General features: G+C 34.6%; 1 protein-coding gene across 1 annotated transcript in view; it reads right to left on the reverse strand.

Annotated features, from left to right (window-relative positions):
- Nucleotides 1-25,993, reverse strand: part of flfl (serine/threonine-protein phosphatase 4 regulatory subunit 3 flfl) — a 283,664-nt gene that overhangs the window by 68,870 nt on the left and 188,801 nt on the right. The window contains exons 10-11 of the mRNA XM_090376738.1: nt 21,798-21,852; nt 4,525-4,601 (exon numbers count right to left, since the gene is read on the reverse strand). Coding sequence (XP_090232864.1) covers nt 4,525-4,601; nt 21,798-21,852 — 132 coding nt within the window. The remainder of the gene's footprint in view (nt 1-4,524; nt 4,602-21,797; nt 21,853-25,993) is intronic.

Genomic DNA, 25,993 nt, shown 5'->3' on the forward strand with positions numbered 1-25,993 from the left:
TGTATGACAAAATATAGTTTCGCAATGACTTTTGAAAACATCCATTTTTAATAACAGATTTTTCTATATTTCTTTCTCATGTTTTATATATCTTTCTCACAATTTAGAAATATTATTCTAACTGTATAATAGAAATGCTATTAGTATTATGAAATAATTAGTGGGTTTTCATATTTAATTATTAAATGTTAAATAAAAAAAAAAAACCCTGTAAATACAAATGTAAATAAAAATTAAATTATATTTCAGAAAATGCATAATTAGTGGCAAGAAATTGGTTTTGTGGCCAACAACCTTTCGCAGTTAATCTATTTTGGGCCCCAAGCCTAAAAAAGACAGCATGCCCACTACCTTAAGTGGTTCTACATCTTATATCTAGGGAAGGGAGGGGGGGGGGGGGTGTTGCTCTGATTGAGATGTATAAGATACCGGAAGTAAAATGAGAGCCAGGACTCACCACTAGGTGGCAAGTTGAGGCAAAGTTCAAAGCAGAATTAGATAGATAGTTGCGGGAATGTGAATAGTAAGGATAATCTGTTTTGTTTTATTTGTTGTTTTAGTTTTATTTGTTGTTTTAATTTTATTTTAATAAAAACGTTTTTTTAGCTGATGCGAAAAGTCTGCTTCCTTGCAATACTTGATCTTACAAATACTAATTGCTGACTTTGAAGATGAGATGACAGATCATTTTGATCTACTATACATAGCTGCCAACTTCTAACTTTCAAAACGTTGGGAGATCAGGTGCAGGAGGTTTAAAAGCATACTCTAATGGTACACAGTATGTATTTTATATACCTAAGTCAAAATACATACTCCTATGTATTTTAATATATAAATACACAGGATTGTTTACCAGTACAGTATATTTTTAAACATTAGCTTACCTAACTTTTTTTTGTGTGGATGTCCTATTAAACATCAACTGGTTTTGTTTATTATTTGGTTTTTAGGAGCATCAGCAACTAAGGCCATATTGCTCCAGGATATGCGGTGGTCATTCCCTGACCTTTCCACATCCTCCGTATTTGGTGGTGACGGGCTCGAACCCCGGTCTAATCAAGAAGCTTGTGCTATGCACTGCTGCTACTTCCCACCTGGCTACGGAAGCGCCTTTCAATCAACTGGTTTTGATTGCTTCAAGAAAGATACTGTTGCAGACTTTTCCTTCTTCAGAAATGGCAAATCAAAGTTTTGTTCATAACAATAACCCTGCTATATGGACTTGGATGTCAGGAGGATTTTGCAAAGCTTCAGAAAGACCTGAACTCAGTTTTTGTTTTTTAACCTGCCTCAATATTCTTTCACACTCAGCACTGTTACAAGGAATTGTTAAAAATGAATAAAAACCAAACTCTAATTTAGGAGAAGATATAAGTTTATATTCTTCTTTGCAACAGCATGTAAAAGCAAATATAGGTTAAATCTTGTTATTACAAAACTCTTGGGCTTATACAAATTACTCCATTATACTAAATAAAGAAAAGAAATAAATTAATTTTATTTTAACATAGTCATGCAAATGCTAATAATCATTACAAAATTTTATTTTTTGATCAAGGAGTCTGCTATTTTCAAATGTCTCATTTTTAGTAGCGCAATTAAAAATGAAATTTTTGATGCCATTTTTTTTTTTTTAACTGCTGAAAAATATTTTCTGGGACATCATTAGTAGAGGACAAATACGCATGAACATTTTTCAGGCTGTTTAAACTTTTGAGACTAAAATTTCTTCGTAGGTGGCTCAACAACATTTTCATCATCTACTTCACTCTCAAACCTCATGTAAGCATTACATGAAGATGCTTGTACATTTTCAATAATTTCTTGATCAGTCAACTCCCTCACAGTCGATAAATTGTCATCTGCTTCCATGTAATTTTCATAATTAACTATGTTCAGAACTCCTGTGACAACAACTATAGAATCTTACACTTCTCTAACTTCATATTCCACTTCCGTTCCAGTAGTCTCTATTAGAGTTGTATTTCAAGATCAACTATTATTTGCAAGAAATGAAGTCTTCTTTTTCCATCACTTCAATATGGTTGACTCTTTTATGGACCACCATGCTGCAAAGATCATATCACATGCTTCCTTAACATCCATTTTTTCATTATTCTCTGAAACTAATTTTAGTAATAGCTTTTTGATACGCTGACTCCTGTCATGCATTTTGAATGCATGCATGATTCCTAAGTCCAAGGGTTGGACAACTGCTTTACAATTTGGAGGTAAAAATTCAACTTTATCGTTTTCAAATACAAATGTCAAATTATGTGCCAGGCAATTATCAATCAAGAAAGATTTTTCCTTTTTGTGTTTTCACTTGAGCACCCAAGATTTTTTTTGGCAATTCCTTAAATATTGCTCGGTTCATTCAAACACGTTTGTTTGCACAATAATCGCAGCTAAGTGTTCGAACATTATTAGAATAGCATGGATTTGCATATCGTCCAATGATTTCAGCTTTTCAATTGCAGAACACTGCAGCAAAACAAGACAATTAAATGTGGTAATCCTTCCTCTGCACAGATTAAATTGAGTGTATGATGTGGAAGTAACTGATAAGACATCCCCATCTCATCAGCAAATATCATTGATATTGTTTTCCATGATTATCCTTTTAATTGCACTAGTACACAATTCATTATCTTGATCCTGTGGTACAACATTCTGTTCTCCACAGACTGCCCTGGAAGCTATTCTATATCATTCTCAAAACCTTCGGAGCCATTCAACACTTACATGAATATTATAGTATCCTAAAGTTTCCCAAAATCTATGCCTTTTCACATGTTACAGGATCACTAATTGGGATATTTCTTGACCAAACATTTTGTAACCATGAGAAAAAAAAAAAAAAAAAAAGCTTTATCAGTGTCATCACGTAATGCACTTCAAATCTTCCAAGGCTCTCTTTAATCTTATCTTCAATATTTTTACCATCTTTTAAAATTGTAGACAATGTTGAAGGAACAACATCACTTTTTCTTCTTCCGGTGTATTTTTTCCTATGTCGATTCACATTGAAAGAAAAATGACAATTTTTCTTTCAATGTGAATCGTCATCATTTTTCATTTTTTTGTACATTTTAATGGTCAGCAAAATAAAAAAAATTAATTAAATCACCTTGTAACCTGCAATAATTCTAATTAAATATAATAAGGTTAGCAGGGTTGTTAACAACAGTAATGGCAGTGTGCTATCACAACAGGATCTAGAAAATTTGGGCAGATGGGATGAGAAGTGGCAACTGAAGTTTAACATTGACAAATGCAAAGTACTGCCTATGAGTAGAAGTAACCCTAGAGAAGCATACCAACCGTGTGGTACTACACTTAGAGTGGTACAAAATGAAAGACCTGAGAGTAATTGTGCAGTCATATGAAATTTTCTGAGCAGCGCAGTCAGGCACCAGAGCAAGTCATGGGGTATTGTCAACGATATACAGGAATTTTGCTAGTAGGGAAAAGGAAGTGATTATCCCTCTGTATAAGGCAATGGTCAGGCCACACCTTGAGTACTGCATACAGGTCTGGAAGCCTAATTTTAGGAAGGGTGTAGTTGCTTGAGTGAGTACATTGAAGGGCAACAAGATTGGTGAGAGAATGAAAGGGTGGTCTTACAAAGAAAGGCTTTAAGTTCTGCAAATTGCAACATCTGGATATTAGGCACCTGATTGAGGCGTTTAAGGCCATGAATGGGTTCAGCAGGCTCAATTCTGATGGGATCCTTCCTCTTGCTCAGATTCCGAATCTGAGGGGGCCTAAATTCAAATTGAGAAAAGACAGTTCAGAAAAGGAACTGAGCAAACGTTTAGAGGGAATAGATGTGTGAAATGGCTCTTTTTTTTTTTTTTTTTTTGGCTGGTGCTACATAAGCAACACAAGTTTGCTTTCTTGCATCACATGCCTCTACAACTACTACTACATATGGTACAGTATGCTTCTTCTTTTTTTTTTTTTTTTTTTTGTCATATACATAACTCTGTATAGGGCAAAAAAAAAAAAAAAAAAAAAAAAAGGCAATACTTGATATTTTCTTTCTTACAATCCATGCCTTATTTTTTTTTTCATAATGGGTTATTACGCTGAACTTCAGGCAACACCTAAACGTCGTTTGGCAGCGCCATTGAGCCTGAAACCAGCCAAAGTATTTACCCTGTACCTATCTACAAGAACTATGTCAATGTTTGTTTTTGCATAGGTATGGAATTAATTTTATTATAATAAGTTCTTTCAAACACAAAAAAGTTGTTTGCTATTCTGAAAATTTTGTTATTGTGGAGTTTGTTGATTTGGAATTTGACCTGTATAAGGATATCTATGTGTTAGTGAAGAATGGGCATGAATTTCATTCTCTACTTCTTGATAGAAAATGATGAGGTTTCACATATTTAACAGAACAATGATAATCCTTGTCAGCGAGAGCCTATCAGAGCATCTCTACATCCAGATAAAATTTTAAAAATATATAAAAAATTCATTATAAGTGAACTAATAAATATGTTATAGATTTACATTTACTGTGGCTAGCATGTTCTCTGGGTCTAATAATATCCGAAGGACTCCTGAGAGTTGCACAGCTCCTCCCAACTCTAAAATAAGAAAAAAAAAATAATAATAATATATAAATAATGTTATAAACAAAACACACACATATATAAAAGAATATTAAATGAAAGTGTACTCCAGATGAATTTTAAAAAAATAAATAATAATAATAATTAATAACCTACAAAACTGTCCACACATGGCACAAGCAGTACATTAAATTAATTTATTTGCTAATGATGTTTGTGAATCCACTTTGGGATTCTGATTCAAGTCTACAAAATAAACAGAGAAAATAACACACAGTTTTAGATTATACAACACATAACTGAAATTAATTTTTGAATTATAAATTACTATTTTACATTACAAAGTTCTAGGGATTTCTTTTAAAAATTTATTTATTTAATCAACATGATTTACTGACCAAATAAAATTTTAAATGCTAAATGAATCTATAACTTAAATTTTAAAAAATCTTGGTAAAGATAAAGTAACACATAATTAATATTTAATTAATTAATAAAAAGTTAAGGTCGGCAATAATAGCAACCCAAGATGGCCTGATGAGAGAAGACTGACCGATTCTAACTGAAACATGGTGATAAATGAGATCTTTTGAAAGCGAAGAAAAATTCTACAACTGAATGGAAATACATGAATAAAGACTAGTGGCTAAATTTTTACTCTGGAAGATTAGGAACCAAATATGATATCATAGTGATGAACAAATGAAGTTGTAAACTCCTCCATTTGTTCATCACTTTTAAATGGACAGAAAAGCAAAACTAAAAACAAAAATTAAATAAATGTAATTATCCTTTTCATCAAATGCAAATATCAGAGTAATGGAACAAATAAATCTCAACAGATAAGTTGTTTTAAAGAAATAAAAAAAATTTCATTGACTAGTTATTCAACTAGTCTATCAACATTTATATCATTCACTACACCACAAAACAATATACAGGGCAAGGTCCTTTCCCACTTTTAAAAATTAATAACTTGAAAGGTATAGGTTGCATCAAAACAGGTGTTTTGCATTGTAATCAGTGCTTATATTTTTTGTATTTTAAATAATAAAATTATTTGAAATTTGATCATGTGGTTAAGTGATTTATTCACTTTAATAAACAAATTAACTTTTTCATTCATATAAAAAACTGCTCATAGCAGTTTTATTCTTCACTGTCAAGATAAAAACTTGAAGCTGCAGCCCTAACTTAAGTAATCAATTCCAATCAAGTCTGTTTTACTGCAACCATCAGAGTGTGTCAAGGCCTTCTTGTTTGAGAAGAACAGTACAGTACACTTTCAGAATAATGGCACTTTCAGGGATTCAAAGTGCCATTATTTTGACTTTTCCATTATCTAGAAAGTTTTATTTTTAATACATTTAGTGCAAAAATAATGAGGCTAAATAAGAAACAGAGAGATTAAGAATGCAATTTTATTAACAGCACATAAAAAACATAAACATGTTGACAATCCAATGTTATATTCTGCAATTAATACACTCCTGCTTATGCCCTGCCCCGTTCTATTTTCTTTATTACATCAAGTATAGTCTGCACGGTAGCACAGTGGTATAGTTACTGTCCTCCCCACACCGGGTGGAAAAGGCCCAGGTTCAAATCCCGTTCATGATGCGAGGAACTTTTATGGGCTTTTCTCACTTCGTGGCTGAGTTAGTCGGTCTCAAGCATAAATAGTAAGGCCCCCCCCCACCCAGAAATGGGTTCGTCCAGTAAAAGAGGCAAATCACATGCAATTTACGGGCACAATACATGGGTATATGAATTAACTTTCTGGGTGACTAATTATGTAATAGTTTGGATTATATCAAGTTTGTCACTAAGCTTTAATGTTGTTGTTCTTTTCTTCTCTGTACGTGGTTTATTAACTTTAGGAGTCATAGTGAGGGGTTTTTAATTTAAAATAAATGTAAAACAGCAGTATAATCTGTGAGATCAGTACAGAATTCACTTTCAAAATGGCGAACATAAACAAATACAGTAATCACGCAACTTGCCATTTTCTTTTTTTCAGCACTGAAAGACATTTGAACTGTATGTAAACATCCGATCTCAATGTGCCGTTAGCTTGAATGTTCCATTATTTGGGATGCTGTTATTTCAACAGTCTACTGTATTAAAGATTATAAAGTATTTCAAAGAAGTCTACATAACTAAACTTAGGAGTGGACATTTGTCAATATCACATAAGTGATTCAAAGAACTGAGATGCAACGACAAGCCAAATCAAACTGAGTTTAATTAGCTCTCGCCATACATCTCATGTGATTGGTATTCCCTGGATCATAGTGTGTAAATCCCTAAAGCCAGGCCCCATCTATTTCCCTATAAAATTGAACGTCTGCATATAATACTAGACCCACGCTGAAATGAATGGCTATTTAACATCCTATGGATAGATGAAAATCATTTTCAACCTTGATGAATCTGCAATAAGCACAAATTGTCATTTTTGAGGTAGAGAAACCCTCATGCACATGCTGAAAATCACTATACTTTTGACACTTGATTGCATCAAATGCAATAAAGTGTCAAACGGTACTACTACATATGCTATGACATATAAGCAGTCAATATATAAATAGTGTAAAAGTAAAGGCACATAAAGTTAGCTGCTCTATTCTGTCGGCACACTGATTGAACTATGGGATATAAGCAGCAACATGCTTTGTTTTTGTGTATAGTGCGGTACACATTTTTGTTTCTTGCTTTTTTCCGAGGTTAGTTTATGTGCATAGAATAAATTTATGATAAAAAAATTCTTTTTAAATGAAAAAATTTGAGTTTTGTTCTGATTTACAGCTCAGCCCAAAAGTAAGTGTTTACTTTTAAGCTATGAATTACAGACTTTTACTTTCCAATATTTATGAATTTTTGTAATGTTGTTATTTCTCAACATTCCAAAAATTACAGCACATCAAATGCACTCTCTCAAATACAGGTGGCAGCAAGTGTGTTACATTTTATAGTATGGTGTGGATTTACAACACATATATTACTGATCCCTTTTTCTTTGAAACCATTAACAATTGTGGGCATTTTGAAACAAGCATCATTAATGGCGCACAATATCTTGGTCCAAAAATCTTATCCTAAAGATTAATGAATGTGATTTAAGAAGAAAGCATTACTTTTATGTAGGATGATGCTATGCCTTAAATTAACAATAATGTCAAATAACTCCTATGAGAAAACTTCACTGAAGAACAGATTATCAGTTGCCATTTTCACATCTTTGACCTGCAAGATTGCCCCACCTAATTGCAGAAGACCTCTGGTTGTGGGGATATCTGAAACACCATGTTTACAGAAACTTCTCTTCAGCCTTTCAAATCTGAAGTACACAATTTCCTACCTTCCTATTATTATCATTCCTTATTAGAAACTAAAAGTAGACATGTAGAGATTTAATCATCAATAAAGATTGGCGAAAAATTTACCTTCGTGTATTTTTTTTTTTAGTTAAACACTTTGCATCCCTGCCAGTGGTCAAAATTTGAACCACTTTTATTTTTATTGTTTAAAAAAATCCCACATTATACTGATTATAATGCAAAAATATTATACAAGTCCCAATTAACTGAGGTTCTGCATTATCCAGGGTGAATTATCAAAAAGTCATATATACTTTGTGATCAAAGAAATGAGTATGTAGTTAAGTACAGAGTAGGAACTCACACCAGTTGACTGTTGAGCATTCTGATCTTTTATGTTTGTTAATTTCATGACTTTTTTACTCTCTGATTTTAAAGATTTAATAATTTTACTCTAATTGTTTTATTTGTCATGTTTCATCTTATTAGGTTAGTGTAAGCACTATGAGTGGAAAACGGAAGCATGCTGTGTCTTTAGATATAAAGTTAAATGCAATCAAAAGCTTGGATCAAGGAGAACCAATAAAAAAAAAACCAGCTACTGACTTAGGTGTTGGTGAAGTGACTGGAGGAGAAAGAGAGCATAAATTTAAAAATGGTGTTCACAAAGAGCATCTGTATGTGATGGTTAAAATTTGAACAGAAAAACAATAAAGAAAGGAGAATTTGCACAAACTTCTGAAGCTCTTTTTTTGTGGTTCACACAGATGAAAGACAAAGAAAGCCCGATTTCTGAACAAATTTTACAGGCTAAGGCCTTAGAATTTCATAAGCATTTTAATGAAGGGAAAGAACAATTTACCGCAAGTATTGGTTTGTTCGATCGTTGGGGAAAAAAGGCTTGGAGTTGGAAATCTAAACATCACTGGGGAACGTTATCAGCTAGTACAGAAGAAATAGCAACATTTACCGCTAAATTAGCAAAAATTATTCAAGAAGAAAATTTGAATTTGGATCAAATTTACAATTTGACGAAACAGGCCTGAATTACAAAATGCTCCCATCCAAAACACTTGCAGCTGGAAAAGAAAAATCAGTTCCTGGTTATAAATGAAACAAGGAGAGAATGAGAGAGAATAATGGTACTGGCATGTTTAAATTCATCGGGGGAGCTTAAACTAACTCTCATCGGAAAGTCAAAGAACTCCTGAGCTTTAAAAAATATAAAATGTTTGCCTGTTAACTACACAAATCAAAAAAAACTCTTGGGTGGATTCAAGTTTATTTAAAACATGGTTTCATGAGGAAATTTGTCCCTAGCACAAAAAATATTTTAATGAAAAGAAACTTCCCATACAGCACCTTTAATTTTAGACAATGATCCATCCCATCCAGACAAAACTGAACTAGTTTTTGGTGACATCAGAGCTCCGTTATTGCCACCTACTGTGACATCTCTTCTTCAACCTCTAGATTAAGGTGTTTTGAAGACTGAAATGCAATCATAGGCTACATCTCTTAAAACAACTGCTTCAAAATCTTGGAACAGGGACCAGTTTTGTTGAGAAGCAAAAAAATAAACATCAAGGATGTTATTTACTGGTTGGCAGAAGCATGGAACGATGGTAAAACATCTACTCTAATTAAATCCTGGAAATATATTTTATGCTTCCAAAATGAAGCCAACAAAAACGAGTGGGCAAATCAATTTGAAAGAGGTGAGGAAACTTTTTTTAGAACTAGCCAATAATCTTCATATTTCAGACACTTACTACAGAGGATATTAAAGAGTGGATGAATTCTGATGAACAGCTGGAAATGACTGATGACAATCAAAACTTGTTGACAAATAAAAAGATGAAAGTTGAAATGGCGATGAAGAGTACACAGAAACTACAAAAAAAAAAAAAAAAAAAAAAAACACAGACGGAAGGTCTAAATGCTATTGAGTCATATTGTACAGCAGGAAGATATCACACCCACCAATGTTTTGTTACTTAAGTGCTATAAAATATAGCAGCTAAAATGAGAGGAGCTTCTGTGAAACAGAAACCCATTAAGGAATTTTTTATGATATCAAGGTGTAGCGTTAATGATCGTAAGTGTACATTTTTCTTGTCTATGACTCGTAATTTTTATAATAAAACATTCGTAAATAAAATTAAGTGTTTTACTGAATAATTTAAAAGTCTATGTTCAATAAGTAGGTCTAACCTGAAAACAGTGTACATCATCAGGTTAACGTATTCAAATCCAGTTTATTTAATAATAATTTACCAAACCTTCCGTGTTTTCAGAGTTTTTGATTATCTGAGGATCCCTCAGCCCATATTACCTCGGATAATCAAGACTCTACTGTATATATAAATATGATCTCTAATTCGAGTTATTAATTTTTAAAAATGGAAAAGGACTTTATAACTACTCTGTATATATATATATATATATATATATATGCAGGAATGAAATAATGTTATATTGTAAAAATGTAGAAATGTTATCGAATTTAATATTTATGTTTAACCATTGTTGCCTAGGGTCTGGTTTGTTCTTGGATTGCTTTGGGTATTTTAAACTACAGGACATCTTCTACATTTCTACATTTTTACAATTTAACATTATTTCATTCCTGCATATATTTAACGACGGATGTAATGTCGTATCTCAGATGGCATTAATCTGATTGGTTAATATAATCTTATAATATCCCAGTTCTACGCTTTAGTAATTTCATTTTATATATATATTTATATATATGTATATATATTTTATATATACAAAATCTTAATGTCTGCCACACTGCACTGTACTAGTATTGACCAAAATGGAAGCCTTCACTGCCACACCATGTGGAAAAGGCTTGAGTTAAAATTTGGTCAACAAGAGCAACATATAGACTTTTTATGCAATTCTTGCAATTTACAGACACTTCATGGCCAAAAACCTCAACTGAAATTGGAAGCCAGTTATAACACCCTTATTAAGCTCTACTGTTATATACTAATGTACACAACAAATAAGTGTACATAACAATTAATAAATGGTTATACTTTTGTAATTAAAAATTAAATTTAATCCAGTTTAATACTGAACTGCTATTCCTGGTAAGGAACAGTAGTTAACAATAAGTAAATAATAATAGTTAATAATAAGAAGACACAAGTGATATTAATATGATAATATACATTAATATATACTAATATACAAGAAAACCACCACTGGCTAAGTGCTATGGAAAAATAAGGCATTAAGTATGAGATATTACATCTATAAATTGTGTGTACAGTAGTGCTCAAAAAATTGCATTGTCTCGTTTTTAGGTCATTTGTCCTTATACTGGCAGCTAATAATACTAATAACAATAATAACAAGATAGTAAAGACCACAATATAAATTACATTTATTTAAGCAAGAGTGCGATGTTTCATAAATTTAAAACTTCTGCTAATTTTATAAACTAGTACTTGTGGTTTTGGCTCTATGGTGGAGCAGTGGAATCCTGAAAAATGCAATATGAAACTTAATTTCGGAAAAATTTACTTTTATGCCTTATGGGTATACAATGAAATAAGTACTTTTCTCCAAAATATCATCATGTTACTTGTGGTCCATATAATAAGAAAAAAAAAATCTATGGAATCAGTGATATATATATTACTTTGCTCATACTAGGACAAGCAGCTATATAACCAGAAAACACAACAAAGTGCACAATAATATTTTGTTGGCCCACTGCTTGCTTTTGTGACTGCTGAAAATTGTTGTGGCATCAACTGAATAAGGTTCTGAATGTATTCCTGGCAAATCTCATGGTACCAAACATGGATCAATGTTACCTGCAGCTTTCTAGCTGCAGGTAACATTGATCTAGGTGTTTTGATTTCTAGGTGTTTTGGTTTATCTTGCATTGCTGAAACACCCATTTTGTTCCAACTGGACTGAGATCTGAACTGTCAGGCCATATTGCTGTGTAAATATATTTACACAGCAATATATCCTTTAACCATTTTTGCAATTGTGGACAGCAAAGACACGAAAATAAATTACATTTATTTAAGCAAGAGTGCAATGTTTCATAAATTTAAAACTAATTTTATAAACTAGCACCTATGGTTTTTGTTCTATGACATGGAGCAGCGGCATCCTGAAAAATGCAATCGGCAATGTGCCCATAGCGATCTCTAATTGTGGGAAGTAAAAAAATAAAATAAATTTTTTGTTTATACTCCAGGACAACCACATGGTCAGAGGAATTCACAAAATCAAAAGAATACAAGAAACAGCACCATATTTAGCAGTCACGGGCTTGAATTCCAATCACTCAAAGCACATGTACTTATCTACCATCATGCTTGACCTTGGCTATGGAGTTTGTCTCAAGAATGTCCTTGTACATCTCAGCATTCGTTTACCCTTCACAAATTCAAGACGACCAGCTCCTCTATGTGTGATACGGCTCATATCATTTGAGATGCAAAATGTTTCACCGAGGAGACAACACAGTCAGATGAAATTCTCCTCTTCTTTGTCTAATCATGCAAGTTGAATTTTGATTCATCAGACAATATAACACATTTTCACTGAACTGCAGACCAACTAGCATGCTCTTTGCCCACTTTAGATGCTGGGCTTTCATTTTTTTGCATAAAAAATGTCTTTTTTTCCTTGGGCAACATGCTAATTGTGTCTACATACTGTAGCAGTACTTGCCTTTACTCCTATATCTTCTGTTTTGGACACACAGACAGACCAGAAATCTGTCCTGCACTGCAGAAGATATTTGTGGATGTCCACTTTCTTTCTTTCTGTTTAGACTTTCAGTTTCTAATTATTTTTGCAATAAGTGTAATATTTGCTGTAATCAGTCAACCGTATCATGAAAAAGTATAGTTGACTGATTACAGCAAATCCTTTTGGCTATTCCAAGTACTGGAACACAGCAGTACTTTTCTTAAGTGGTGTTAATTGTGAAAATAGTCATTGCAATAGCAGAGTACTGGGCCCATGGCATATGCGCTGTATTTATACTGCCACTAGGGTGATGCAATCATGCATGGCATATGACATCATCTAAGAGAGCTTGCTAGACATGGATGTTGTAATATAGTAATTCTATCAAAATCTTATATGATACATTGCCAAATTTCGTGAATTTTTCAAGTGATGCAATTTTTCAAGCACCACTGTATTCTGCGGTCATATTTCCTGCTAGAACATTAACAATGCTATGACAAGTTTTAAAAGGGGGAATACACACATATGACAAATCCAAGAAACACTACATTAATAAACTAACATATGTGAAAGATGAGTTAAACAATACAAGCAAATTAATTTAAATTGCAATATACATACTCTCTCTTTCTAAACATATTTCAATCTCTTAACCACCTATAAAAGTCTACTATACTAAACTGCCACCAAACCATATAGCCTACTATGGCATGAAGTAAATTTGCTGTTTTTGTTCTTTGTTTGCACAATTTTTGTCTTATGTCAAGAGCATCTCGTGGGATGCATGATGACTCTTCCTATGATTCAAGCCAGCCCCTTTAAAATCTGGCCAGGTGGTAGGCAATGGCATACCACCACATTATCTGATGCCACAGAGACCATAACAAAACCAACTCCAAAAACTGCTGTTAAAGGAAGACCTGCAACTAGGTGGAAGGATGGGGTCAATGAACTTTTGGGTGTGACATTTTGTGATGTCACTTGTATAGCACATGATCGATGCAGTTGGAGGAATTTTTTGGTGGCCACAACAGCTCCTTGGGGAACTATGTGACTGGAACAAGAAGCATTCTTAGCTACACTACAGCCATTATTAAATGCAACAGCTGTTTCTTTATCAAACGTTACTGCAGGCTAACACATTCTCTATTAGATTCAATGCATTTTGGGCATCTTTTTTAGAAGGCTGAGTGCATGCTTCTTCACTTTTATTACTGGTAATAAAACTTCATTCTTTTGCTTAATACTTAGCAGCTCTTCTAGTGTTGCCATTGCTGCAGTAGCAATTTTATGTTCCACCTTAAAGAACTTCAAATTTTCCAGCAAAATCCAAAATCCTTTAAAGTGCTCATTCTCCAATATTGTAATTACATTTGTTTTCTAGACCATGTTTTTTAATGATGTCTTCTGCAAAGTTACTCTTTCTGAAGCATTTAATTATTACACCTGATGCAATACTGTCCCGAGCAGTAACAATATTTCAGATAGCACCCAAGACATTCCACTTCGTTGAAACTGTTCCCTCCTATGTTGCAGATCAAGTAACTTATCAGGCAGGATCTATATGCTCCCTTGAGGTTATACATAATACCCGATCTAGCGGCAGCATAAAACTGGTGATATTGGGAGGTAAAAACAACAGCCATATATTCATTAACTTAAGTGCTTCAGTATTCTGCTAAGGCACTAAAGACAATTCTAGATAGTTGAACAGCAAACATCTAGAATCACAAAAATGTTCCCTTTTCTGGAGCCATTTTTTCTGTACGCTCTCAATACCAAGAATGAAAAAATTTTGAACATAGCCAAGTACTGCAGTTGGTCTCATAAGTGCGTGGAAGTTGGTTAACTCCTTTAAACACCTTGGATTGGAAAATATACCAACCACAATTGGATGCAGTTTTGTACTGCCACATGCATTGTAGCATAACAGAACAGGGAGTCTTTGCTTACTTAATTTTCCACTATTATAATACTCCCCTTGAACAGCAAATATTTTGTTTGGCAGAAAATTATAAAATATACCTGTCTCATTAAGATTAAAAATATCTTTTGGATCATATTTTCAAGACTATACAGAACACAACCAGTCAGTGGCCATTTATTTGTCAACTGATCAGACTCTCAGTAAAAAATTTTGCAAAAGTTATTCCTGTCCTTAAATCTCTTGAGCCAGTCACTGCTGCATTTGAAGTTTCTAATTCCTCTTTTTGAGTTGGATAATCAGTCTTTACAAAACTGGAACTGATATTGGCAAATTAAATGCACGAATCTGTTAGCACTACACCCATCCCTCAATTTATATGGTGGATTAGTTCCATAAAACTACTGTGTAAATTGAAACCATGTAAATCTATATTTGTATGAAAAATGGGGGGATAGGTTCCAAAAAAATCAGTACACAATATTATAATTTTAACATTTATTTATATATAAAAATATAATAAATATGTAGGAACACAATTCAAATTCAATTTAGTTAAGAAACAATAATACTGTAAATTCAAGTTCTTCAAAAAGTAAGTTTCACCTAACATCTTGAAAATGATCTTTTATTCTGTATCATCATGGTTGTTAACAGAGGAACAATTTTCTTTTTCTTTTTTGGTTGAAATTCGTCACTGCCGGGTGAGGAAACAGTTTGAGAATATATCTATGGATCTTTCCAAACTTTTTAATTTATGGATTATTAAACACAACCTGATTGATTGACTTATGATCTATTCAATAATTGATTGTGTTCTACTACCAAATCCATTAAATTTGCTATACAGTCGCAAAAGTGTTATGATTATTACAATAACGATAATAATAACAATAATTATTATTATTGGTTGATTAATTGGTTATTTAAATTCAAGTTTAAGTTTAAATTAATTTTAATTTGATTTTGGACTCCCTAAAGTTACTTTTTCCATTAAGTGGTTTGGGATCTTTTTGTCGGGAACTTCTTCAGGATACCTGCATAGAATAGGTTGTAATAAGGGTGGTGGAAGTTAACTCCTTGCTTCTTGTTAACTGTGGACCTTCGGAAACATTTTATGCTGTACGCTTCTTTGAAGTTTTGTCTGGAGTACGATGAATCTGTCGTCAGTGCTATTGCGTTAGAAAAGTACCATGTGCCTCTGCGAGAAAGTGCATGGCAGCTGTTTCAGACTTGTTGATTCAGCCATGTTGAGTATTTTTTATCGAGTCTTCTATATGTATCTCTGATGTAGGTTGAGCACGATAGCACATTTTAATGGCTCTGTGCAGTTTTGTTGTATTTTATATACAGGGTGTCTCAAAAATATTGGTACAAACGTTTAGGGGAGGTAGGTAACATCTAAAGGAATGTGAATCGCAGAGGAACCCATTATTGGAAAGTCACCGTAAGTCAATAGACGGCGTGGTAGTTGCCGCACGAAGAGCATGCATCGATATACAAACTGTGAGCTGGCAGACATGCACCTAATGTATGGATTAGCAGAGGGCAATGGACGAGCCGCTCAACGGATTTATGGAGAACGTTTCCCAGACAGATATGTACCGGACTACCGTTTGCGCATGTGCATCAAAATTTGTGTGATTATGGGTCACTTAGAGGTAACAGAAGTAGCGTGGGCAGACCACGTTCGACGCGAACTCCCGCCATGAAAGAAAGTGTGTTGAATGCCGTCCAGAATAATCCTACTACGCACACGTGCCGTTGCCTCTGCCCTAGGAGTGTCTTGTTGCAGTGTACGGCGTGTGTGGCATGACAATTCCTTACACTCCTTTCATCCTCCAAAGGGTTCAGTTACTGCTCCCCCATGATCATCCTGGATGGGTGGATTTTGCACAGTGGTTTCTCCAAGAAAGTGTTCAGGACTTGAATTTTCCAGCCTATGTTTTGTTCACAGATGAGACTTATTTCACTCGGGAAGGCTTATTCAATCAGCACAATGCTTATGCGTGGGCTCATGACAACCCACACGGTGTGTGCCCCCACGTGGCACAACATCGCATCGCAATAAATGTGTGGGCAGGTATGGTCGGTGACTGCTTAGTCGGCCCATACCTGTTACCATCGCGCATGAACTCCGCTAAATATCGGATCTTTCTTGAACAAGTTCTACCAGGGTTACTTGACGATGTTCCAGCAAATGTGAGACGCAACATTTGGTTTCAACATGACAGGGCGCCTGCCCATTATGAAAGATGTGTGTTCGTGACCATTTGAACAGGCGTTTTGGGTGTTGATGGATTGGTGGTGGTGGACCCGTTGCCTAGCCCCCACGCTCACCTGATTTATCGAACCTTGATTTCTTTCTGTGGGGGGCCTCAAATCTATCATGTATGAATCGCCTGTGGAGACTGAAATGGATCTCGTGGCGAGACTCGTCTGTGCTGCTGCTACTGTCAAAGAAACTCCAGGTGTGTTCGACCGTGTCCGCCAATCCTTGCTTCGTCGGTGTCACACATGCATCGCGTCTCATGGTGGAACCTTCGAGCATCTGTTGTAACATCATGAAATGCATCCATCTCGTACTCCGTTGTTAATATTATGTAAAATAAATGTTTGCAACTAATTACTGTCTCGTGTCATTTCTGCTTCTTGTGCCTCTGCTACTACTTTCCCGTGATGTTTCCGGTTATCGGTTCCTATGCGATTCACATTGCTTTAGATGTTACCTACCTCCCCTAAACTTTTGTACCAATATTTTGGAGACACCATGTATATATAAAAAATAAATAAAAAGTGTTAAACCAAAACTTCACTGTGTAAATTGAGGGATGGGTGTACTTGAAAAGTTTTGTTTCAAGCTCCTCATGTTTCAAACCATAATTTTTCTTTTTTAAAATATATTGGTGCTCCAGTGTCATGCACCTCTCAAATTATTTTTTCCCAGTTTAGTTTTTAAGTATTACAGATAAATTATGTAGCATGACAGTACATTTGTTATATTCTTTTGGCCATGTTACTTCATTCATCTTATCAACCTGTTGTATAATTTCCAGACTTAATTGTTTCCGTTTGTCACCATAAATGCTAGAGGAGTTTTAATATAAAACACTGAATTAACTTAAAGACACAAGCTCCAAAAAAAGATATCAATCCACATCCTTTTAAAAATGGCACATAAAATAGATTATAACAAAAGTTTCATCGAACATGGTGCAACAATTGCAAACAATCTAAAATCGATGTTTTTCGGTGTATCTACTGATATTAAAATTGATGTCAATCGATGTATTTATGTTATCATCATCATCAGCCATTTTCAATCCACTGCAGGATGAAGGCCTCTCCAGCAACTTTCCACTTCCTTCTGTTTTGTGCAATGGCCATCCATTTATTACCCACAAACTCATGAATTTCATCTGTCCATCTCCACTGTTGTCTTCCAGTTTTCTCTTAGCTCCTCTTGGGTACCATTCTGTTATTTTCTTAGTCCATCTGTCACATGCTATGTGTCCTGCCCAAGACCATTTTAGTTCTTTAGTTTTGATAAGAATGTCCTTTACTTGAGTTTCCTGCTTAATCCATGTGTTTCTCTTCTTATCTAACAGTCTGATTCCCAATATAATTAATTCCATTCTTCGCTGTGTAGTTCTCAGCTTCTCTTACATTCTTTTGGTGAGTGCCCAGGTTTCACTTCCATAAGTGTGACTATATTTCCTGAATGCTATCCATCCAAAATTTATTCTTCTCTTGACTTCCAGCCATTTATCATTATTACAGCTAATAACTTGTCCCAGATAAGTATATGACTCCACCTTTTCAATTACTGCTCCTTCAATCATTATATCCCTCTCTGCAGTATACTTGTTCATCATTACTTTTGTTTTAGCCATATTCATCTTTAGTCCAAAATCCTTACTAACTCTGAATAACTGATTAAGATTTTCCTCTAATTCTTTGGGATCGTGGCTTATGACCACAATGTCATCTGCAAATCGTAAATGATTTAGGTACTCTCCATTCACATTGACTCTTTTCTGCGACCAGTCTAATCTTCTGAAAGCTTCCTCAAGGGTAGCAGTAAACAACTTCAGAGATAGTTGTCTCCTCGTCGAACACTTTTCTCAATTTTAATTTATTACTGTCTTTGTCTAGTCTAATAAAGGAGTTAGCACTCTCATATATTTTCTTCAAAATCATAATATATGGGATATCTATGCCTTGTCTTTCCAGGGCCCAAAACATTGCCTTATGCTGTATGGAGTCAAATGCCTTTTCATAATCCACAAATGCCAGGCATAATGGTGTTTTATATTCATTTGCCTTCTCCATTAGCTGTGACATTACATGAAGGTGACCCATAGTTGAGAATCCTGTCCTAAAGCCAGCTTGCTCTTTTGGTTCATTCTCATCAAGTATTCTTTCTAATCTGTCAGTAATGACCCTTGTGAACAACTTGTAGATGTGGGATAACAAGCTAACTGGTCTATAATTATCAATTTATCTCCTTTCTTATGCAGCAAAACCATGATTGCATTATTCCACTCCTTAGGTGCCACACGTCTTCTAATGTATTTTGTGAAGTCTTGCCAGTTTTTGTATCATGTCTCTTCTGCCCAATTTTAACAAATCTACAGTAACTTCATCTTCCCCCAGAGCTTTCTGATTCTTCATTTTCTTCAACGCGTGTTCTACCTCATCAAGAAGGATATCAGGTATGTTGTATGTGTTACTAATTTGCGATATATCTTCCCCACTGCTGGCATCATTTCCTCACTCCTTGTATAACTCTTTATAGTAGTCTTCTGCTATTTGAATTATGCCTGCTCTGCTATTCATAAGTACACCATTGCTATTCTTCGGTTTCAGTATCATTTGTCTTTCTGTATTACTGCTCATGACTGCTGATTTAAATCCTTTGATTTTTCCTTAATCCTTGTTCTACTTTTCTTGTGTTAAATTTTCTATGCCCTCTCTGAGTCTCTTTCTAATGGCTTTGGCATAACTCAGTATACTCAATTTTCTCCCTGTCAGTGTTTTTTTTGCTCTTCATTTGTCGTCTTCGGTTCGTCATGACAAGTGTTTCTTGACTGATCTTTTCTTCTTTGGATTTCTTTTTACCTATAGGTTTCTTGGGCTTTATCACTTTCAGAAAGTTGTAATGTTCCTCGTCGATATCTTGGTCCTGAACAGTCTGCAGAAGCTCAATCCTTAAGTTCCAGTACATACTGCTTTTTCTCCTCTTCTGTTATCTCAAAGACCTTTGTATTATTTACTTGAGTCAGTTTTTTCCTTACTTTTCTTACATCTATATCAAGTGTGAATTTTACCATTCTGTGATCACTTCCAACATTTACCTTGTTCAGAACAGTAATATCATTCATGATATATCTTCTGTTAGTGAGAATGAAGATGATTTCATTAGTTGTTAATCCATTTGGGCTCTTCCATGTCCACTTACTGTTCATCCTTTTCTTGAAAAAAGTGTTCATTACTGACATTCCTCTAGATTCTGCAAACTCAACAAGTCATTCACCTCTTTCATTTCTTTACACTTTGTCACCATAAATGCTAGAGTAGTTTTAATAAAACACTGAATTAATTTAAAGACACAAGCTCCAAAAAAGATATCAATTCAGATCCTTTTAAAAATGGCACATAAAATAGATTATAACAAAAGTTTCATCGAGCATGGTGCAACAATTGCAAACAATCTAAAATTGATGTTTTTCGGTGTATCTATTGATAAACTGGCTTTGCTTACATAGAGTAAATTAACAAGTCAGTGCTATCTTTCAGGAAACATAAATCTCGGTGGTCACATGCATGCAGTAGCGGGACAATACCAGTAGTTCGTGCATGCAATAGTGGGACATTATTACTGAGCTGGTGATTCCAGTATGATCCTGAACCCAAAAGAGAAAATGCAGAATAGCAACCACAAAGTTCATCAAAACCAACAAAAAGTTCATTTTCAGAAATCATGTATCAAAACACCGTGCTGATCACATTCTTCGATCATAGAAGGATAATTTAAAAGGAATTCATTCCAGAAGGAAGGACTGTTACCAGCGATATGTTTCAATACTTCAAGGTATTGAAACATTTTGTGTTGAAAACTGAATGCACACAGACAGATTTGGAACGGTCTAGTTGTTGATTACTGCATGGCAATGTGCCTTCTCACACAGTGACCAACTTGCTGGGTTGTACTGCTCTTGTTACTCTCCTGATTTGGCTATTAGACTTTCTTGCTTCCCATGTTGAAATTGAGATTGAAAAGACACCAATTTGATAGTCTTTAAGATATTCAAAAGAATGCGATAGCAGAAGTAAACACCATCACAGAATGCAAGTTTTCTAAGTCTTTCCAAAGACTTTGTATGGACACTGTATCAAGTGTATTTGGTTCCTTGTGGACTCTTTAAGGGAGACAAGTAAGAAAATATTTTCCTTATTCCATATTATCATTATTTGAATTCAGTCTCATTACTTTTCTGCTGCATCATGCACATGAGGCAGACAATGAAAGTAGCATGGGTAATGCTCTTTTTAGGGTTTTCTTTTCCTTTTTCTTTTTCTTTTTTTTTTTTGATGCTGCAGGAATAAATAGCTCAAGGTTTATCCAAGCTCTTATTCTTTGCAGAAAAATTTAATTTTTTAAAAAACCATCTGATTTAAAAAAAAGCAATTATAAAATTACAAACTATATAACTAACAGAAACATGCTGCCCTTTAAAACAGAATGATGTGAAGATGAAATATGAATCCCTATCATGGTCACCTCTTTCAGAAAAAGAATATAACAGAAAAATAAGCAAAACTTCGAAATAAAATGATTTGTCAAACCAAAGGTGTTATGCATGTATTGCAGTATTACATCTCCTAAAGTATCAACTCCGACTGATTAAAACAGTGGCGATATTACTTTCTCTGCCAAAATAGGTAGTCAGTTTGATCATTAATAACACACCACAATACCAAAGAAATTTAATGGAATTATTTTTTTATTATTATTTTTTTTGTCCTCTCCTTTTTCCCATTATGTATATATAGGGGTCAGCGTTTTTATAGTTTTGGAATTCATAAGAAGCCTGAAATAATTATTTCGATCTCCTATCCCCAACCTAAAAGAATGACAAAAAATTTTTTTTTTTACTTCAATTCAAAACCATTCTTAACTTGGGGAGAAAAAAAAATTATAAAAATAAGTATATCATCCATTAATCTTACCTGGGTCTGGATCACAGATCATTTGCTCTATAATAATGTTGATTATTAACTGATCCTATAAATATAAATAAATAAAAAGAAGAATTGAATAAAAATTATTTTTATTATCTAAGCACTGAAAAATTCCCCAAAATCAAACTGAGAATAATAAAAACTATTCAAAGTTTCTTATCTTACCCACCCCCAAGTAAGAAATCTCAATGAAGACACTTTACCATGTGAAATATTTCATTATTTTATTGGTACAAAAGAACAAATTGATACAATAAAACCTAAAGGGTTCCAATAACTAAATAAAATTGGCTTCATTCTGAATTTCTATATTGAAATCAGTCTTCAGGCCCAGATTTTTGCTTTAAGATAGGACTACCACTTGATCATAATTGAGCCCTGACCAAAATTCAGGCCCTGATGTAGTAGTAGTAGTAGTGGCATGTGATGCAAGAAAACAAGTGTATGAGCTTATGCATCAGCAAAAAAAACCAAAAAAAAAAAAAAAAAAACATTCCATCCAAATGCCTGTCCAGTTCCTCCTTAAACTTATTTAACCTATCAACTTCCCCAACGATAGATGGAAGTTTTGTTCCAGCAATTAACCACCCGCTGACTAAAGGAAAATTTCCACACATCTATTCTACATCTGTCTTTTCTTAATTTGAATTTATGCCCCCTAGGTTCATAATCTGAACAAGTGGAAGGACCTAAGTGTAGTACCACACAGTTGGTACATTTCTCTGAGGTTACTTCTACCCCAGAGAAACGTACCTGGTGTACTTATACCAAACAGATTTGAATAGAAGACAGCATTGTTTTGATTACAAAACTTTTCAAGCCACCCGTTACTAGTTGTAAAATTATCAATGTTTAGTACTTTAGCAAAACTTTTGCTTTCACTTTTAATATTGGTCCACTTATTGGCAAATTTCTTGCATGAGCACTGCTGAACCATGAAAGAGTCAAATCATTGATTTCCTTGATGGTTTGTTGAGAGTCTGAAGATTTCTATTGGTATTTTCATATCATTTTCTTTTTTTATCACCTCCTTTTTTTTTTCAAAGTGAACTGCTGGATCTGAGTCTTGCAGCATTGTTATTTTTCAATTAGTCTTCTCTGAGACATGCGTCTTTCAGATATTCTATTGCTTTTTTTTTGTTTATAAATCTAACGCATTCACTTCCTTGTTTTCTGTTATCTTTGATGTTTGCTAACAGTGGTTTAGCCAAAACTGACACAAGTGACTCAATGACACTCACATGTAAATTGCAGCATAATTAACATGAGCAATGGGATGTCTTGTCTCCAACTCGTAAATTGCAGTATTATTATTGGTTTTTTTTTGTTTTTTTTTTGCTAACCTGGGACTTAGTCAAAACTGACACAAGTGAGCTAGAGAAGGGCACTTGTCAATTGCATTGTAAACAACAGGTCTTGTTGTTTACAAATAAACTGGAGCATAACTTTTTTTGTGTTTGTATATGTTTATGAACGGAAATTATAGTATAAGTAGAACTGTAGTGGTGGAGGGTATATGCAGGTATACACCATATTCCCTCTGGATTTTTTTAGGTGAATTGCTTATACCTTCTGGTTTTCTGTTCTATGCAACCCTAGGTTCATAATCTGAACAAATGGAAGGATCCCATCAGAATTCAGCGTGCTCAACCCATTCAAGGCGTTATACAAGCCTTATCAAGGCCTCAATCAGATCACCGCACAGGTACCTAGTCTCCAGCCACTGCAATTTGCAAAACTTAAGCCTCTCTTGGTAAGAGGATCCCTTCATCCCCCTCACCAATCTTGTTGCCCTTCTCTGTACATGCTCAAGCAAATCTACATCCTTCCTAAAATTAGGCCTCCAGACCTGTACGCAGTACTCAAGGCGTGGCCTGACCATTGCCTTATAGAGGGATAATCACCTCCTTTTCCATGACCCTAGCAGCCTGTCTGCATTGCTCAGAAAATTTCATATCTGACTGCACAATTACTCCCAGGTCTTTTTCATTTTCTACCACCTTAAGTGTAGTACCACACAGTTGGTATGTTTCTCTGGGGTTACTTCTACCCATATGCAGTACTTTGCATTTGTCAAGGTTAAACTTCAGTTGCCACTTCTTAGCTCATCTGCCCAAATTTTCTAGATCCTGTTTCAGTAGCACACTGCCATTAACAACCCTGCCAACCTTTGTATCATCTGCAAACTTCGACACTAAGCCTGATATACCTTCATCAATATCATTGATAAATATACAAAACAACAGTGGACCCAACACAACCCTGTGGGACTGCACTAATAACATTAGTCCACGAAGAGCAGCACCCATTGATTACAACCCTCTGTCTTCTCCCACTCAACCATCCTTTTATCAGTGTATTTTAATACAGAAATTTGAGAAGTAGCTGATTAGCTACTGGGACTGCTTGGGTCTTATTGTATCAATTTGCTCTATAAAGATATAATAGAATTTATCTAAGTTATACATTTTGCAGTGTTAAAACAACTGAAGAGGAACTATTAGAGTAAAACAATGTACCATTATCATACCACAAATTACAGGATACTATGCTTCAACTGAATATCACACACACACCATTTGAATTATAACAAACAAATATAATGCAGTAACCGTTTGTTCATTATTTGACTTTTAGGAGCTTTAGCAACTAAGCATATTGCTCCGAGGATACGCAAACAAAAAATTATGTATAAACTGCTCAATGCCATTGCCTAGCAAGAATACTGTGATAAAATTTGTTTAGAGACAGCACAAACATAATGCAGTAACCGTTTGTTCATTATTTGATTTTTAGGAGCATTAGCAACTAAGCCATATTGCTCCGAGGATATGTGATGGTCATTCCGACCTTTCTGCATCCTCCGTATTTGGTGGCCACGGGCTCGAACCCAGGTCTAATCAAGAAGCATGTGCTACACACTGCTGCTGCTCCTGCCCACCTGGCTACGGAGGCGCCTAATGCAGAATGACTGTGTCTAGGTTTAGTTACAATTAATGGCTGTGTTTATTTCTTCAGAGGATGTGATACATATCAAGTGCTTTGAGAAAGGCAAAAACACATTAAATGATTGTTGTCAAGGTAACAAAGTTTTTAGAGGTATTTGTGTCTTTTTTCACATACAGAACATCTACTAATATATGCCAAACTGAATGGACAGAGTCACATGTCTGTCAACATGGAGATTTTACAGTAGTAATAAGAATGAGTATGTCAAATTCACAGTGAGAATAGTATTGTTTCTTCTCTGCTCGACTTTCATATGCTAGAAACACAGTTATCAATGTTTGGTTTTAAGTGATAGTTTTTTCAAGATTTGCAATTTTCAAAATTACTGCCAATGGAATTGTCAACTACAGCAAGTCAAATGTTTTTAATCTAAGTGTGGTACCAAAACTATTTTCTTCTTTCATATATGGCTGCTTTTACAGTTCTGTCTGTTGCTTCACTTCCAGCAATCCACATGGGTCCTGGGATCCAACAGAAAAATATGTCCTATTAATTTCTTGAGCAGCCTATTACTGTTTGATGTGTATGCCAAGAGATTGGTTGTATGGATGCATCTTTGCAGTTTAAGGAAGTAGAGAGTAAAGTAATCTGTATACATTACATTTCTCGTAATGGATAGCTTGCAGATGATCTATGACTAATTTTAATACATACCGTTATGTTGGTAGAATAGATGTAATTTATCAAGAAGTGAGGTTGAAAAACAACCTGAGAAATTAATTTAACCATCATAACATTGTATAAATATAAATTTAATAATGTAAGGCAAGCATGAAACTGACTTCAAGATTTAAATTAGACATTCTTTCTTGGTAACCTAACATATGGCACATCCTGAGTTATAATCTTGTAGTAGTTGTGCAGTCTACCAGGTGTTAGAACACACCTGGTAGACTACACAACTGTAGTATCTGATTGGAAATTTTATTTGTGGCAGAACCCCCCCCCAGCAGGCTCTCAAGCCATTTACGGTCCCAGAATCCATGAGCCCGGTCAGTGATGACTGCAGCTTCAGGGGAGATCTGGTGCTGCTTCTCCCAAAAATGTTCCACCACAGAAACAGCAGACTTCGCATAATTTGCCGTTCTTATAGAACTCATGTGCTCACCCAGATGTTCTTTGAGTCGTCGCCCCCATCTCACCAACATAACAAACCCCACAATCCGGGCACTTAA

The sequence above is a fragment of the Mastigoproctus giganteus genome, chromosome 6, assembly GCF_048544385.1.
Source record: "Mastigoproctus giganteus isolate SK-2022 chromosome 6, ASM4854438v1, whole genome shotgun sequence".
Lineage (NCBI taxonomy): Eukaryota > Metazoa > Arthropoda > Arachnida > Uropygi > Thelyphonidae > Mastigoproctus > Mastigoproctus giganteus.